The sequence below is a fragment of the Hoplias malabaricus genome, chromosome 2, assembly GCF_029633855.1.
Source record: "Hoplias malabaricus isolate fHopMal1 chromosome 2, fHopMal1.hap1, whole genome shotgun sequence".
NCBI classification, from domain to species: domain Eukaryota; kingdom Metazoa; phylum Chordata; class Actinopteri; order Characiformes; family Erythrinidae; genus Hoplias; species Hoplias malabaricus.
The window spans coordinates 46179959-46196078 of record NC_089801.1 but is presented as its reverse complement, the minus strand read 5'-3'; the positions used below and the strand labels follow the sequence as shown (position 1 = coordinate 46196078).

Below are 16120 nucleotides of genomic sequence, written 5' to 3'. Positions count from 1 at the left end.
TTTACTAAATAAAAAAGTTTTCATTTTAGAATTATTTCTACATTTATAGAGTATTTATTTCATACAGTCACCATTTTTGTGACATAAAGACTTTGGTAAACCTATTTCAATCACAAAAACAATTTGTGCAAATGAGTAAAGTTATGTTTTGACAAGAAATATGAAGAATTGCTAAAATATGAATAAATATTTTCAGGGTTTTGGCCAGATTAACTTTTTACAGTGTTCAATGTCACATGGGCCTTATTTATAGATAGAGTTGAGATTGTTCTAAACACTTTTAAATAAAATTTGTGGGTATTATATGCAAATGCTTTGAAGGCAAATTTCAGAAAAAATATGCAAAAATCTAGAAAACGTCCTTAGACTGCAAAGTCTTACTTACTTTACTTTTTTTTTAAGTAAAAAAAAAAGGTTTCATTAAAACTATTAAATCAAGTGCAGATAATATAAATCAGTTGGAATTTTAAGAACATGTTAAGTTTATTTAAGTAAAGTAAATTGCACTGTATCAACAAAATAACCTTAAGTTTAAAGAAAGCCATAATATTGTGTGGAAGTTCAATTGATTTTTTTTGAGTGACTCACATGACTATATAGTGCATATTTTCTTACACACATCATGGGATTGGGCATGGTGAACTTAAGCTCTTGGCACCTTCTCTAGAGCATTTGATTTGATTTATTTATTTATTTATTTTTGCCTTTCTAAGGATATTATAAAATCAGTATGCACACAGTTAAGTTCCTGTGTCAGCAAGAAACATTGGCCCCGTGGTGTCAAATTGCATCACATCCTTTGCCTAAATAACTGACTCTGTTTCAGTCAGATTTAGGAGATGCTTTAAATTATTTCATACATCCATCCATTATCTGTAACCGCTTATCCAATTTAGGGTCGCGGGGGGTCCAGAGCCTACCTGGAATCATCGGGCGCAAGGCGAGAATACACCCTGGAGGGGATGCCAGTCCTTCACAGGGCAACACAGACACACACACATTCACTCACACCTACGAGTCGCCAATCCACCTGCAACGTGTGTTTTTGGACTGTGGGAGGAAACCCCCGCAGACACGGGGAGAACACACCAACTCCTCACAGACAGTCACCCGGAGCTGGAATCAAACCCACAACCTCCAGGCCCCTGGAGCTGTGTGACTGCGACACTACCTGCTGCGCCACCGTGCCGCCCTTATTTCATACAGAAACATGCAAAATGTTACATACACAGAGTCATATGTAAAATATTATAAATATTCAAATATAGAGTAATATTAACTATGTTTAAATCATGAGAACATTGTTAGAGTTACTATTAGATTTCTGTTGAATTAGGAAGTTATTTGTCTACAGATGAGCTGTCATTTTTGTGGCACAGCTGTGAGTGCTGAGGATTTTCTAAGGAAAAATTCTGTGGGCATTTTTGGACAGTAAAATGTGCATATTCTAAAGAAAAGGTAGTGAAATGCAGACATGATAAAGCTGTTCCTGTGATTCCATTCCATTCCAAATATTTTTCTAATCATTCTAAGGAAATAGTATGATGTATATTAATAAAAGTTGCAGTTAGTAACACCAGCAAATATACAAACTTTGAACGGAAGTAAGATAAGTATAATTTATTATAAAAGTGTTGTCTGTGCTAAAAGGTGGCATAGCAGGTAGTGTAGCAGTCAGCTCCAGGGACCTGGAGGTTGTGGGTTCAAGACCCGCTCTGGTTAAAACCTTTTAACATACTTGGAAATTGCACAAGTATTTCTTTTCACAAACAACACTGGAATTTACAGCAAAAGTATTGGAGGTTTGCTCTCCATCAGAGAGCAAAGTTCCACTGCTCCACAGCCCAATACTGGGGTTCCTCTATTGGGTTGCAGCTGATGTCACGGTTGCCAGTAGCCTCCATTTTGGGGGGCCTATTCATTAGTCACACAACTCAAACAAAAACTGATACTTAAATAGTTTTAATTTTCCTGTCATCACTTTTAGTCCAGATTTAGAAGTTAAAGTGAAAGAGATATAAGTATGGATCCCTGACCCATTTATCCACATCATGTTTATAAACAGAGCTCTGTTCCTTTGTGTGAGTCAGTAGAGGATCTAGGGCTGTGTCCCAAAGTAATGACATACTCCCTATATAGTGCACATCACAGATAATAAAACTAATAATACAGAACATCATTAGAAGCTAATTTCACAGGAAAACTTGAACCTTATTGCTCACAAAAGTATTTTCAACATTCAATGCACTACATGAGTGTACAAACTGTTCATTAGTGCTCAGAAACAGTCAGTCCCCAAAATGGTGCCCAGACCAAAATCATTATATCATTACAACCCATGAAGACTCCATATGCTGATGTTTAGATGGTTACTATACTATATTGTTTTGTTTCATGCTTTTCTGTGGAGACTGCACAAGCTGTGCTGAACATCTGTGTCCACAGTTTGTACCTTAAAGTGCTTAAATATAAGGTGTTTTTGGTGTGTTCTTCCAGTTTTTGTGCTTCGATTCATAGGACTGACTCCACTCCAGGTAGGCTCCAAACATGCTGTAACACGAATTATGATGAAGCAGTCAGATATACATTTAATTCATTAATTTTTATCTCAACTGGATGACAGGACTTGGATAGTGACCCTCATTTCACACTTATTCTGACACAGTCCAAGCACTTCACCAGCATTTCTAAGATAATTTTTTGACAGATTTCTCATATTTCTGAAAGACGTTAAAGTATTAAAAATGCCAGGTTCATACACAATGTTGCCCTCTTAAAAGATAACTTTGTGTAAAAACTGTCTGAAGATTCGGCTTAGTATGAAAGTATGAAAATGTATGAAAATGTGGGCCAATTCTGGTTAAGATGCAACACTGCTAGTGAAGCAGTATTAAAAATGCTCATTTACATTCATAATGTGATAAAGCTGTGACCCAGAACACTGTTCTGTAATGATTGAAGAAGCTCAGTAACCCAGAAGTATGAAGATTTACCCAGCACTTCTCAAAACTGTTGGACAAGCTTGTGACAGTGAAAAGTATTTGTCTCTTAATCGTGGTGAAAAGTGTTTATTTTACACACCTGTTTACTCAACTGTTCATGAAGCAATAAAATTGATTGATTAATAAATATGATGTCTGTAATCATGCCTTCTCGTAAGTTCAAAGGTTCAAATCCATCTTATCCATATAATATCTCAAATTATACCCACTGTTTCTCATTTAAAAAAAACAGTCAGTGTCTGGCTCAAGAAAGCAATATAAGAATTTATTAAATGCAGTGAGAATGAAGAAAATGCCATTGATGGAATAAGCCAGAAATTTGAGGAGATCTATTTATGACTTAAACTAGTGATGCCCCAATCAAGGGGCAGCACAGTGACGCAGTAGTGTCGCTGTCACACAGCTCCAGGGACCTGGATTGTGGGTTCGAGTCCTGCTCCGGGGTTGTGTGTTCAAGTTTGGTGTGTTCTCCCTGTGTCCACGTGGGTTTTCTCTGGTTGCTCCAGTTTCCTCCCACAGTCCAAAAACACATGTTGGCATGTGGACTGGCAACTCAAAAATGTCCACAGGTGTGTGTGTGTTGCCCTGTGAAGTGAACTGAACTGGATAAGTGGTTCCAGACAATGAATGCATGAATGAATGTCTCGATTAAGATTTTTGCCCCGATCCTGATCCGAGTCTTTTGAGTATCTGCCGATCAGTGGTGGACAGTAACGAAGTAAATGTAATTCCTTACTGTACTTAAAGGAGCAATCTGTAAGATATTAAGATATTAGTCATAAAATGTCCAGGGTGTTTGATCAAAGCGAAAACACTGCTGCCTCTCACAACATTGCTAAAGCTGTATATTCTCCTTGAGAAGTGGCCGGTCCGGAGCGGAGCTCCTATGATCCCACCCTTCGAGGTCTTGCCTGTCATTCCGCCCTCTGCCAAACTCATTTTACAGTCCACCGTTTGGCCGGGTCCACAAACAAATTTATATTTACATTTTAAATATGTTATATTTTACCTAACCCAAAAAGCCCCACTGCCCTTCTAAAACTCTCCATGACCAGAGACAGAGTAAAATAAGAAAATATTGTCCTTGTGCTTGAAAAGTGGAGGCAGACAAGCAGCAAAGCTACAGAACAGAGCCAGAGCTGGCTAATTTTCTCCTGAACAGGTAACAGCGACTCAATTCTGAAAATAATATAGAAGTACAGATGCTGATGCATAGATTAAAATGAGTAAAGGCAAAAAAAAAAACAATTGTGTGTTTTATACAAAGAAAGTGAATAACGAGATTGAAAAGTGTAAATATCATTATTGGTTTTAAGAAATTGAGGAAGATTCATGTGTGTTTCTCTGTGGTGTGTACTTTAAACAAATTAAGGAGTAGGAATTGTCTCGCATATTCACATATTTTAGGTGGAATGGAGAAATCAAGCTTGGTAGGTCAGAGCAAATATAAGCGTTTCTTTAGTAGGTAGATGTTTTATGAACATGATGTACAATTTTCTGTGTAAATATGTTGATTAAGGCACATTCTTTCATTCATGTCTCTAGCTTGTTCATTCAGTTTTCCTCAAACTGACAACCTGCACGAGCTTCACGTTTGAAGGCCGGGGGGGGGGGGGGGGTGGTAGACAGCTGTCGTGGGAAACAATTTTATTACTTTGTGTTTGTGGACAAATATCCTTAAATGATGATTAGTAAAAATTAGCATTTGTAACTACATACTCATTGTGTGAAATCTTGTACCTTATATGCATTTATATGAATGACTAACCAGCATTTACATTATGTATTATTTACACATGTACTTAAACATTTTTTGATCCTGTACGACTAACTATATGGCATGGTAACTCACGTGATATTTACACATTCTTAATTCTTAACGTCTAACCTTGAACAGATGTGCACTCCAGGCTTTTAGCACACTGACATTAATCATAGTGTTAGCCCAGGAGGGCTGAAGTGTAGGGGCATGTTGTTGACTTTGAAGTGCATTTATGACTCCCTAAATTTTGGTCTCTGGGGAGAGGAGTGTTGGGAAGAGAGGCCCATTGTCAGCCTGGTCGATAACGAATGTCTTCGGGGTCACGGCATGCACTTGAATCTTGCACGTGAAGAGCTGAGTACTAACACGTGAAATTATGCATATTAATATACGCTAATCAGCCAGAAAACGCCTCACCGGCAGGGTTTACGTCATATGGGGTATAACTGTCGGAGTCAGAACTTGAGAGGTCAGAGCTTTACTTGGGAGGAGTATTACACTGTTCTCGATGTATTGTTCTCCTGGATCCAGTATTGTTAAATAAATACTTTGATTTGCTTTGAACTTCACTCGACTGGTTTCTGCGACTCTTCCGTAACGAACACGCCTGCCCGAAGAGGGAGGGTGTATTTTGGACCTTTTTGATATTTTCTAAATTTTAATTACTTTGAGAACGGTCCAAAAGAACATTTTTATCTTCACAGCTCTCTCCACTATTTTGAAACGCTTGGTGTCAATATTACTGTTTGCTCCTTTAAGTGAAAAAAGCATTTTAAACAATGTGCCTCAGCCATGTTCTTCAAGTTTACACATCAATGCATTGATTCACTGCAGTGATATTCGTGTTTTCTGCAGAACTACTCACAGCAGCAACTAATACTTCACTACTATAGCCACCACATTATTAAGTTTTTAGGTTCTTGTTCAAATTTTCCCTTCCACCTTAAAATGGTACATGCATTACAATGAGCTTGTAGTAGATATAAAGTTCTTGATGAGTATTATACATTTCTGCTTATGTTGTGCAGAAATACAAACACTTCACATAAAAAATAAAAATTGCTTCTAATGTGAATGTTCTGTTCTGCCTTAAAATCTCATTAAATTACATTCAAAGCACCTTAACAACACATCTTCAGCCTGTGTATTGCCACTGCAGCACTTAATGTGGAACAGTAAAATTGAACAGTCTTAAATGTTAATATGAGTGATTTACTGAAGGCAATAAAGTGTTTTTAAAAAGCTAGATAGCTACTTACAATAATGCTTTCTCTGGCTTGTGCAGGTGCTACCTTAATGAGGACACAATCCACATGAACAATAATGTGTGTGAGGCAGCAGGCAGAGGAGAGGTAAATCTTAAACAAGGAATGGTATGGGTCAGTGTAGGGAGATTCTTCCAGGCATGGATATTGTAAATTTATTGTCTAAAATGTGCCGTTTATCAAAAAAAAAAAAAACAATTTGAGTTCCCACTCCTCATTGCGCATTTTCCCCCTGGGACATTCGAAAAAAAATTCTTTCAAACCAATGTCTGAGAAAATCTCTCGCAGTTAATTTGCTGCTGTCTGCAGTCTCTTTAATGTGGAGGAATTCATATTTTTGGACTTCCTCAGTTCAACTTGATCCATATTTGTCTGACTGTGGACCAGTCAAGGTCAATGTTTTCTGCATTGATTCAAGCATAGTTAGTTATATTTCTGAAAAGGTGAGTCAAGTTACAGGTTTGGTTCGATGTGGGCCCTACGGCATAGGCTCTACACATGCAGAATCATAAATTGGGCTTAATACTCTGGAGACAGCAACCTCTTTTGCTGTGAAAATGAAACACCTTAGGTGTATGTGACAGTTGATAGAACATTTTTAATGAATCTTTGGCCGTTTATGTTGTGTTCATCAGTGTCAGACTAATGACGTTCTATTAAAAGACTAAGGAACCAAGAGTGACACGAGAGTCTTTTCACCTACAATGTGTTAAACATGAGTCTTGTTACAAAAATGATAATAGAACATTAGAACCATAATAAATCATTGTACTTTACTTTCAATACTTAAATACATTTGAAGGTAAATACTTTTGTAATTTTACTCAAGTGGAGATCTACAACGAGGACCTTTACCTTGAGTATCTGTACTTTTAAACTTGCAAACTTCAAATACATTATAGTTATACATGTACAATATAAGTTATATCTTATTTCAGCACTAACTGTTTCTCTCAGCCACGCCACAAAACAAACCCCTCTAGGCGGGACTGTGACTCCACTGGCTACAACACTAATTGATGGGCAGTTCACTCTGGCTGCTGATAAAACTCCGGCTTAAAAAAATGACGACATATCGAGTGGAATATGTGCCTCTCCCTCAGCGTTTCTCAGACAAATCATGGTCTTAACAGTCATCTCAAGTGTACGGGATAAAACGCATCCCGTATGGGTCCAAGACACAACACAGCTTTTATTGTCAAAATCCGGGGTGGTTGATGACTCTAATCACGTCCCCTCGCGCTTCCGTTACGGTGGCCGGCAGAGTCAGATCACAAGAACATTTATAAAACGCAGCGGGAGGAGTAGGAGAGAGTGTGAGCCTGCCGCCTGGAGGAAACGGAGAATCAGACTTATGATCGAGCTCAAAAAAGCAGATACAGATCAGTAAAATAATGCTGAGATCGGCCCTAAAAATATGCCAAAGTGTAGAGTTTAACATTTAAATTAATAAAGGTGTGTTTGTTTAAACATGGAAATTACGTGTTTATATATTCACGATGTCAGGTTGTTTTCAATATTATTAAGGTCTTATTTTTATGCCATTTATAGCAATTAATTAAGGTTTCCTTGCAACCATTTAAGATAATAGAAGATGTAAGATATGGAAAATAAAAATTAAGAAAACACAAGTTTGTGTTTGGATTTTCTCCTCGAAGGGGCTATGTTTGTAAGAACAAGGCCAAATGCAGAATCTTTAAATATATGAGATGTATTTTCTGTTAAAGTGCAAGTACCTCGAAAAATTATGCTATTATGCTATGTTCCATAAGATAATGAAGTGTGATCTGAAGCAAGAATCAGCACTTTAGGCAGCTTGGCCCAGTGAAGCTAAACTAGGCATTGATGAGGCTAAGCCAGCAAGCACAAGGCCTAAACCCAAGCCTGTGTGTGGATAGAAACTGCATCCCAAAGAGAAAAGTTTGTACTTGTAACATTAGATGATGAGGTGTGGGTGTAAGTACAAATCAGCACATTGAGTCTTTAGGTAGTTTGGGCCAGTGAGGCTTAACTAGGACTAACTGACTGTGTGTCTATTTACAGCATAAGAAAAATGAAAGGATGTTTATTGTTGTTATTATTATTATTATTATTATTATTATTATTATTATTATTGACCATAACTACTGAAAGCTGTTCTTAATTATGATTAATGATTATGTTCATATGTTCTCATCTCTTGAGCTGTGAAGATCATGAGAAAGATTTTGAACATAGAATGTTCACAAAATATAACACTTTCATACATATGACATAATGATGCCCAAATGCATCAATAAGAGCCATTTTGGCATAAAGGAAATAACTGAGACCACATCTTGTGCTGTAGGACCCCTTTAAGCACTTTATACTAGAGATGCTGTCACAAATTTGAGAGTAAACTTCAGAGTAAAGATATACAGGTGCATCCCAATAAATGAGAATATCAACAAAGTTAATTAATTTCAGTAATTCAATTCAAATGTGAAATTCATTACAAAATGAGTGATCTATTTCAAGCGTTTATTTCTTGAGATGTATACAGGGCATGGGCCACAACTGTTGCATTCCATGTGTCAAGCCACTCATGACCCAGAGACAAAGCCAGAAGCGTCTTCTGACAAGCTTTATGGAGATTTATGGGATTTAATTTTCCTGCAGGACTTGGCACCAGTCCACACTGCCAATATACTAATACCTGGTTTAATAACCACAATATCACTGTGCTTGATTGGCCAGCAAGAATCTATGGTATATTGTCAAGAGGAAGATGAGAGACACCAGACCCAACAATGCCAACGAGCTGAAGGCTGCTATCAAATCAACCTGGGCTTCCATAACACCTCAGCAGTACCACAGGCTGATCACCTCCATGCCATGCCACAATGATGCAGTAATTCAAGCAAAAGGAGGTCCGACCAAGTATTGAGTGAAAATACTGTACATATTGTCAGTACGTCAACATTCCTTTATTAAAAATATTTTTTAAAATTGGTCTCATTCTAATTTTCTGAGATAATGACTTTTGAGTTTTCATCGGCTGTAAGCCACAATCATCAACATTAAAAGGAAAAAAAGCTGGAAATAGATCACTCTGTTTGTAATGAATAAATATAATATGAGTTAAACCTTTTGAGTTGAATTACTGAAATAAATTAACTTTTTGATGATATTCTAATTTAGTGAGATGCACCTGTACATCATGCATGCTAAGACTGGTCACAATAGGACTTTTTTGAGTCACAGTTAAAAAGTGCATAGAGGTCTGCATACATGGATTTATTGACAGTCAAAAATGTATTTTATCATTATTTACCTAGCCCCCTCCAGGGTGTATTCCCTCCTTGCACCCAATGATTCCAGGTAGGCTCTGGACCCACCGCGAATCTGAACTGGATAAGCGATTACAGATAATGAATTAATGAATGAATTATTTACCTACAGGTTCTAAATATTGTGTTAGGTTCAACAATGTGGTATTCGATAAAAATACACTGACTAGTTTGAAAAGCTTCTTTCTGAAACAACTGACCAATGGGGAACTACTATGCATTTTTGACAGTAGTTGCATTTCAATGACACTTTGGAAATAAAGAGATAATGTCCAAGGAAGTAAGCCAAATGCACAGATTTCCCCATACGTTGTATTATATCCAATGCTATGCTCACAGGGACATTAAAGAAAAAACCCACAGTAAAATTTCTTCATCTTCAGGATTTTCATAATTTGTTATATTGCATTTTCGATGAGTCGTTAAGATGCATGTGAAACTTTGAAAATAAAGAGATAACATCCAAGAATAAATAAGCCAAAAAACTTGTGATATTTCCACGGCATGAAAGTCATGTTATATGTTGCCATCTAGTGGCCACAGAAAACAATTACTGCACTATTTAAGGTGGAAGTGAAAAATCCAAATAAACGAAGATAATCCTTTATTAGTCCCACAGTGGGGGAATTCAGTGGAAGAAGAAGATGGCGAATAAAAAGCCAGCTTCAACGTCGTAACCATTGTCAGCTCAATAAGGGGCAGCTTGTGCTTATTAGCTGTAACATGCAATAACAAGTGAGTGCTTTGTGACGGTGGAGGGGCTCAGCAGCACCCGCTGGACAGAAACTGCGATAGAAGTCAGAAAGAGTGATAGAAGTCAGTCTCCAAACACAAGCAGCTACAAAAAAACCCACCAGAAATAGAAGCTCGATTTTTCGCTAGTCGTTTTTAACAAAGAAAATGCCGCAAAGAGGATTAAGAAAATCTCCGATTTTCTCCGAAGAAAAACTCAGAACAGAATAAAAATGTAATTCTCACGGATCTTTACACCAAAGGATCGCTGATTCGCTCATTTCGCTGTCAATCAAAAAGGCATTCAGCCTCAGACAGATCATCCAATCATCATGCAGAAGCTGAGCGTCCGGGCCAGCCGAGGCCAGCCCACTGCCCCATAGACCCCCAGAGACGCTGAGCGTCCGATGGGCGGGACAAAGCCCAGCATTTATCCAATGACTCGTCTCGTTTTGCTGCACTTCTGCTTCGCTATTGAACTCTGGACTCTCAGCGTCCTCACTGTTTAAATCACTGTGAATCTGCGGGAAAGCCGCATCTTTACCAGTGATAAGAAGACATTTTAGAGCAAGTCTTAGAGCAATCGCCTCTGATATATATATATATATATATATATATATATATATATATATATATATATATATATATACACACACACACACACACACACACACACACATATCCGGACCCTGAAATGGAAAAGCGGAAAAGAAGATGATGATGATATATATAAAATTTCCTTTGTTTTGGGCCATTTCAACATATTGTGAATGTATAATACCAGTCAAATGTTTGGACATATGTTATTTCTTTATTTTATATTATTTCTACATTCTAAATGAATATGGAACACATTAAAACTATGAATGAACACATATGGAATTATGTAGTAAACAAAAAAGTGTTGAACAAACCAGAAAATGCTTGATACTTTGGATTGGACAAAGCTGTGTATGGAAGCAAATCTGTCTCATCAGACTTTGAAATATTACCGTCTTTGAATTTGTAGCACTGAATTATTTTGCACTGGAATTATGCATCTGAATATAATTGCTCTTTAATTGAACTTGTGAAAAAATCAAGCCAAAAAAAAATTCAAACAATATATTTATAAATAAATACGAGTTAAACAATTCAGATACACATCCGGGATACAAAGGATAAGCAATCAATTAATTGGGAATTTCTCTTTCACCTTAAATGCTGCACTAGTTGCATTCTGTCGCCGCTAGATAGCGAAATACGAACACAACTTCCATACTGTGGAATTTATACCTTCTGCGGATATTATCTCTTTATTTTCAAAGTGTCTCAAAAATCTGAAAGGCTCACTGAAGACACAATATAACAGACTATTGATATCCTGAATATGAATAAATTTTACTGTGGATATTTTTTTGTAATTGCCCTGTGAACATAGCATGTGATATGACAGAATATGTGGAAACCCAAGCTGAAATATGTATATAATATATTTGCACACAATATAACAAAGATGAGGAACATTTGTTTGATTAAATTGAAAAATCCCTCAAAAATGTTTTTATGCAGAAATGTAAAGATCTCAATACAGTGTAATTGTTTAAAGCAGGTATCATCTGTAAATTCTACAGCAGAAAGAGACAAAATACAAGGAATGTAATGAAAAATCTGTAATGAATGTGGACTGCTTTATTAGAAAACTATGCATATATATGTAATGTTTCTTCAGTGACAATGAATAAAGAAAAGTAAATATATATATTTTCAAACATTAGGTGCTAAAAATGACTGAAGTACTGAAGAACTTGCAGAAGTGCCATGGAACATCTATCAGAACAGGGAATGGAATATGTTCTTCATGTTTTTCTGCTCTCTTCACTTAAAAGCAAATGATAAAAAGAAAATGATAAAACAATCTGATTAAATATTAAAGATTTGAACTGTAACTATAAAAGTTATTTGTGTTCTTCACATTTAAAATTTAGGAGTGTTATCACTTATAAAATACTTACGAATACTTTTCTTTCTGGAGGTTCAGTTTCTGAGCCCACTCTGCCTCTCCAGCTGCTACAATAATAATTGTCTCATAGGCAGCTGTCACCAAGCACTTCCTCTCCTTTTCATTCTCACCCAGAAATGTTTTCAGCTGAGTTTCTAGGTCTGTCATTTCCTGATTAATTTTCAGCTTTCCTTCATGATTTGTTTCCACATTTTCTAATACTATTTTGTCATAAGATGTTATTTCTTGATTTGTAAAAAGGTGTTTGCTTTTCAGTTCCTCAAATGTCACTTTTTCCTCTTTTTCCTTGATCACATATATCTTGCCCTCTCTGACGTGTTTGGTGTAGTGGCAGTTACACACAGTGCAGTGGTCATTTTTCATAATGAAACACAACGAGGCATTATGAGCCATCCAGCAACCAAATTCATGACAGTTCTCCTTACAATCATCTCAAGAAGTTACTCATCAATCCCACAATAAAGTGTCTGTAATGCTGACTTTCTCTTTGTATGTGGTCTTAATGGTGAAAGGAAATTTTCCATCCTTCTCAATCTCTTCTTTGTTCTGTTCCAGTGCTTTCTGAACTTGAGTCAGTTCACGCTGAATCACCTCATTGAACTCTATGCGTTTTTTCAAACTCTGAACGCAGGCCTCGAGTTGTGTGCGCTCCTGTAGTGCACTTGCAGCCATAGTTATGTTCTTTTTTTACTTGTGAATTCAGGAATTCCAAAAACCCCTCCATACTTCTTTCCCCCATTTCCCAAGCTGATTTGAAAACACACTCATATTTTGTTGTGCATTTCTCAGACTGACGATTGTTGAATATGAAATGAACAGGTTCATTGTCAGTGTCGTAACGGCAGGGGATTTTTTCTTTCTTGACAGCTTCCAGAGCATTTGTTGGAGGTCCTCCATCTGAGTGAGTAATAAAAAGGACCACAATGTCCTCTATGTCTTTACCAAATAAAGACAAAACCGCCTCAAAGATGTAGTGTTGAACTTCTGAGATTCTGTTCTGTGAGGCTTTCAGTACGAGACACACTGCATCAAGACTCTTTACTCCTGTATTGTGTAGAAACAATGCATGCAAATTTTGAGAAATCTCTGTGTCCTTATTTAATTTTCTTGTGTCTCCATAACCTGGAGTATCAATGATGGTGAGAGAGAAGGGTCTCTGTTTCACAAAGATCTCATAAGCAGTTATTTCAGAAGTCTGAGACTCCGTTTGATCCCTTTTTCCTTCTTCTGTGATCTCAAACCACACTTTATCCTCAAACTTCACCCCCAGAAAATAGTTGACCATGGTGTTGATCACTGTGGTCTTGCCCGTTCCAGTTTCTCCAACCACAAGTATTGTTTTGTTTTCTGAATTTGGACTTTTTTGTCCAAATGTCCACTTTCTGATCTTGCCATCACTGTCTAGATTGCTTCTTGTTGTATCAAGACGATACAGTGCTGGTGGGTCTGGTCTCAGTTTGACATTATTCCTCATTAAATCATTTATAGAAGATGTTGTATTGCACAATCTGCAAAATCAAATACAAATCTTTAGCATTGTTAGTGGCACTTGAGCTGGAAAAGAAGAGTTGAAGTTTCATATGTTCACTAACCCTTGCAGCCTGGTAGGGGAAAAGGGGAGTCCTTATTAATGAAAGGGAATTCATTCATTCATTCATTTTCTGTAGCTGCTTTATCTGGTTAAGGATCTTTGTGGTTCTAGAGCCTTCCCATAATCATTGGGAACAAGGCACAAGTGGAGGGAATTTTATCTGTTTTTTTTTTTTTTACTCTTGTCCTTACTAAAAATTACTAGATCATTGTTTGTTGACAAGGGCAGCACGGTGGCGCAGCAGGTAGTGTTGCAGTCACACAGCTCCAGGGACCTGGAGGTTGTGGGTTTGAGTTCCACTACGCGTTGGTAGGTGGATTGGTGACTCAAAAGTGTCTGTAGGTGTGAGTGTGTCTGTGTGTGTTGCCCTGTGAAGGACTGGCGCCCCCTCCAGGGTGTATTCCCACCTTGCGTCCAATGAGTCTAGGTAGGCTTTGGACCCACTGTGAACCTGAACTGGATAAGCGGTTACAGATAATGAATGAATGAATGTTTGTTGACAAAAATGTTTACTCACCCATGGGCCATGATGAGAATGAGTTCATTTACCACAAATCTCAAAAGATGTTGATAACCTGTGAAATTAATAAGAAGAATACAACTTGGCTTGAAAAACACAATTCATAATGACGTTAAAGCAGTTCTATATGTTAAAATGTTGCAGGCTATTTACAAGATGTTGCTGTGTTACTTTATGCAGTAAAAATGTGTTTGTAAGTGCTTCATGTTATATTACCAATGGTTGCAAGGTTGTGAAAATGATGCAAAGCAACTGCTATGCTGTCTCAAGTGGTGGACCATTTTTCAATACTCTAATGGGTTGCAAAAGTGTTTCAGATGCTTTTTTTTTTGTAATGTTTGGATGGTAAGGTTTGTGAGGCCCTTGTTATTGTGTTTCAGTTTGTGTTTGAGGTTACTGTGAATATTCAGAGCATTCTGCAAAAACGGAATGTGAGTGGTCTGTGAATTTGGTGAATACAAAAACAGATGGTTGCTAAATTGTTGCTTGGCCACTGCTGTTAACCCTGGATATAATGAATCTTAGAATGAGGCTTTTATTAGTAATTGGGCATTTCCAAGTAATCATTAATTGGCAGTTGATTTTACATGTTTCCTTCTGGTTATTATTATTCTAATTATTATTTTAAGATTTTCTTCTATGCAGCTTTTTGATTGGACATATGTTTTGTGCATTGATTTACTTTTCAGAACTTTTTCCCCATTAAAATGAATGTGTTATAATCTGTGAGCCATTAAATACCAAATAAACCACCTAGCAATACTGAACAAACACTAGGATCACACGCAACCATCAGAAGTACCATTGCAACTCATTTAAAAAACCAAAGCAACCACTTGAAGCCACCCTTAATGAATCATAAGAACAACCCAAATACACTCATGGGGTAACTTAGGATACACCAGCAACCCCCCAGTGGCAGCCAATGAACAGCTTAACAACCACCAAACAACAACACAGCGACACCCAAGCAAGCACCTTGAAAATTAAACACGTTATCAAAACCAAATAGAATGCCATAGCAACTACCTATCCAAATTTTATCAGCCAATATTAAAACCAAAGCAACCACCTGAAAATTATTTTGTACTGCACAATCACTCTACATTTCCCATCAGGAAATTTTTAGCTGCATATTACATAACAGTTGTGATTTCAGCACTATAGATCATGACAGATCATGACATAACATGCTAAAGACAATCCATATAACTAAAGAACTGAAAGTTGGAAGGAACAGGAAGTCTCTTTACCACTATAAGTCTTATGGTTACATTAAATATATTTTATTACAAGAGCAGGAACATGAGAAACCTACCTTTTTGGTGCTGGCCCAGCAAGTGTAAAATGTTTACTGTAATATTCTAGGTTCAGGCAAGTTTTGTCTACAGCAAAATGTCTACAGTTGTCAATAGTAGACGTCTGAGCTCAGGATGCAGTGTTTGAGCCCAGCCTTCAAACTAGTGATTGGTTACATGGCACAAGGGTAAGACATCACATGATTTCCAAGACGGGCTTTTTTTTCTTCATTATAGATGTACCTGCACTCTCAGGAAAAAATATGTATGGTAGAGGTACATTACTGTTCACTAAAGGTACAAAGTACAAACAGAGTAAATGTACTTTAAAAGGTACAACAGAGGTTTAAAGTTGACTTGTGACTGGTGTATGAAATCAACGCAATTATCAAATCTACAATTATATTAGAATAAGAGAGGGTTATGTTCCCTAATTAAAGGTACAAATGTGTACCCTTGACAGTACTTAGAGAGTGCACAGTGAAAATTTTTTGGAAATGTTTATGTATTGCTGCAAGTACTAATCTTTTGTTATTCAAATATTTCTTTCATTTGTGTGCATTGGAACAACACAAAAACTGCTGAGAAAAAACAAACTTGATCTAACTCTAATTCCACATAGATCTTCAAAACTGAA

At 37.0% G+C, this 16120-nt stretch overlaps 1 protein-coding gene across 1 annotated transcript; it reads right to left on the bottom strand.

Annotated features, from left to right (window-relative positions):
* Positions 1-12666: 12666 nt before the first annotated feature.
* On the bottom strand, positions 12667-13548 carry LOC136676868 (uncharacterized). Its single transcript, XM_066654140.1, has one exon. It carries the CDS (start codon positions 13546-13548, stop codon positions 12667-12669), a length of 882 nt encoding a protein of 293 aa, XP_066510237.1.
* Positions 13549-16120: the final 2572 nt, after the last annotated feature.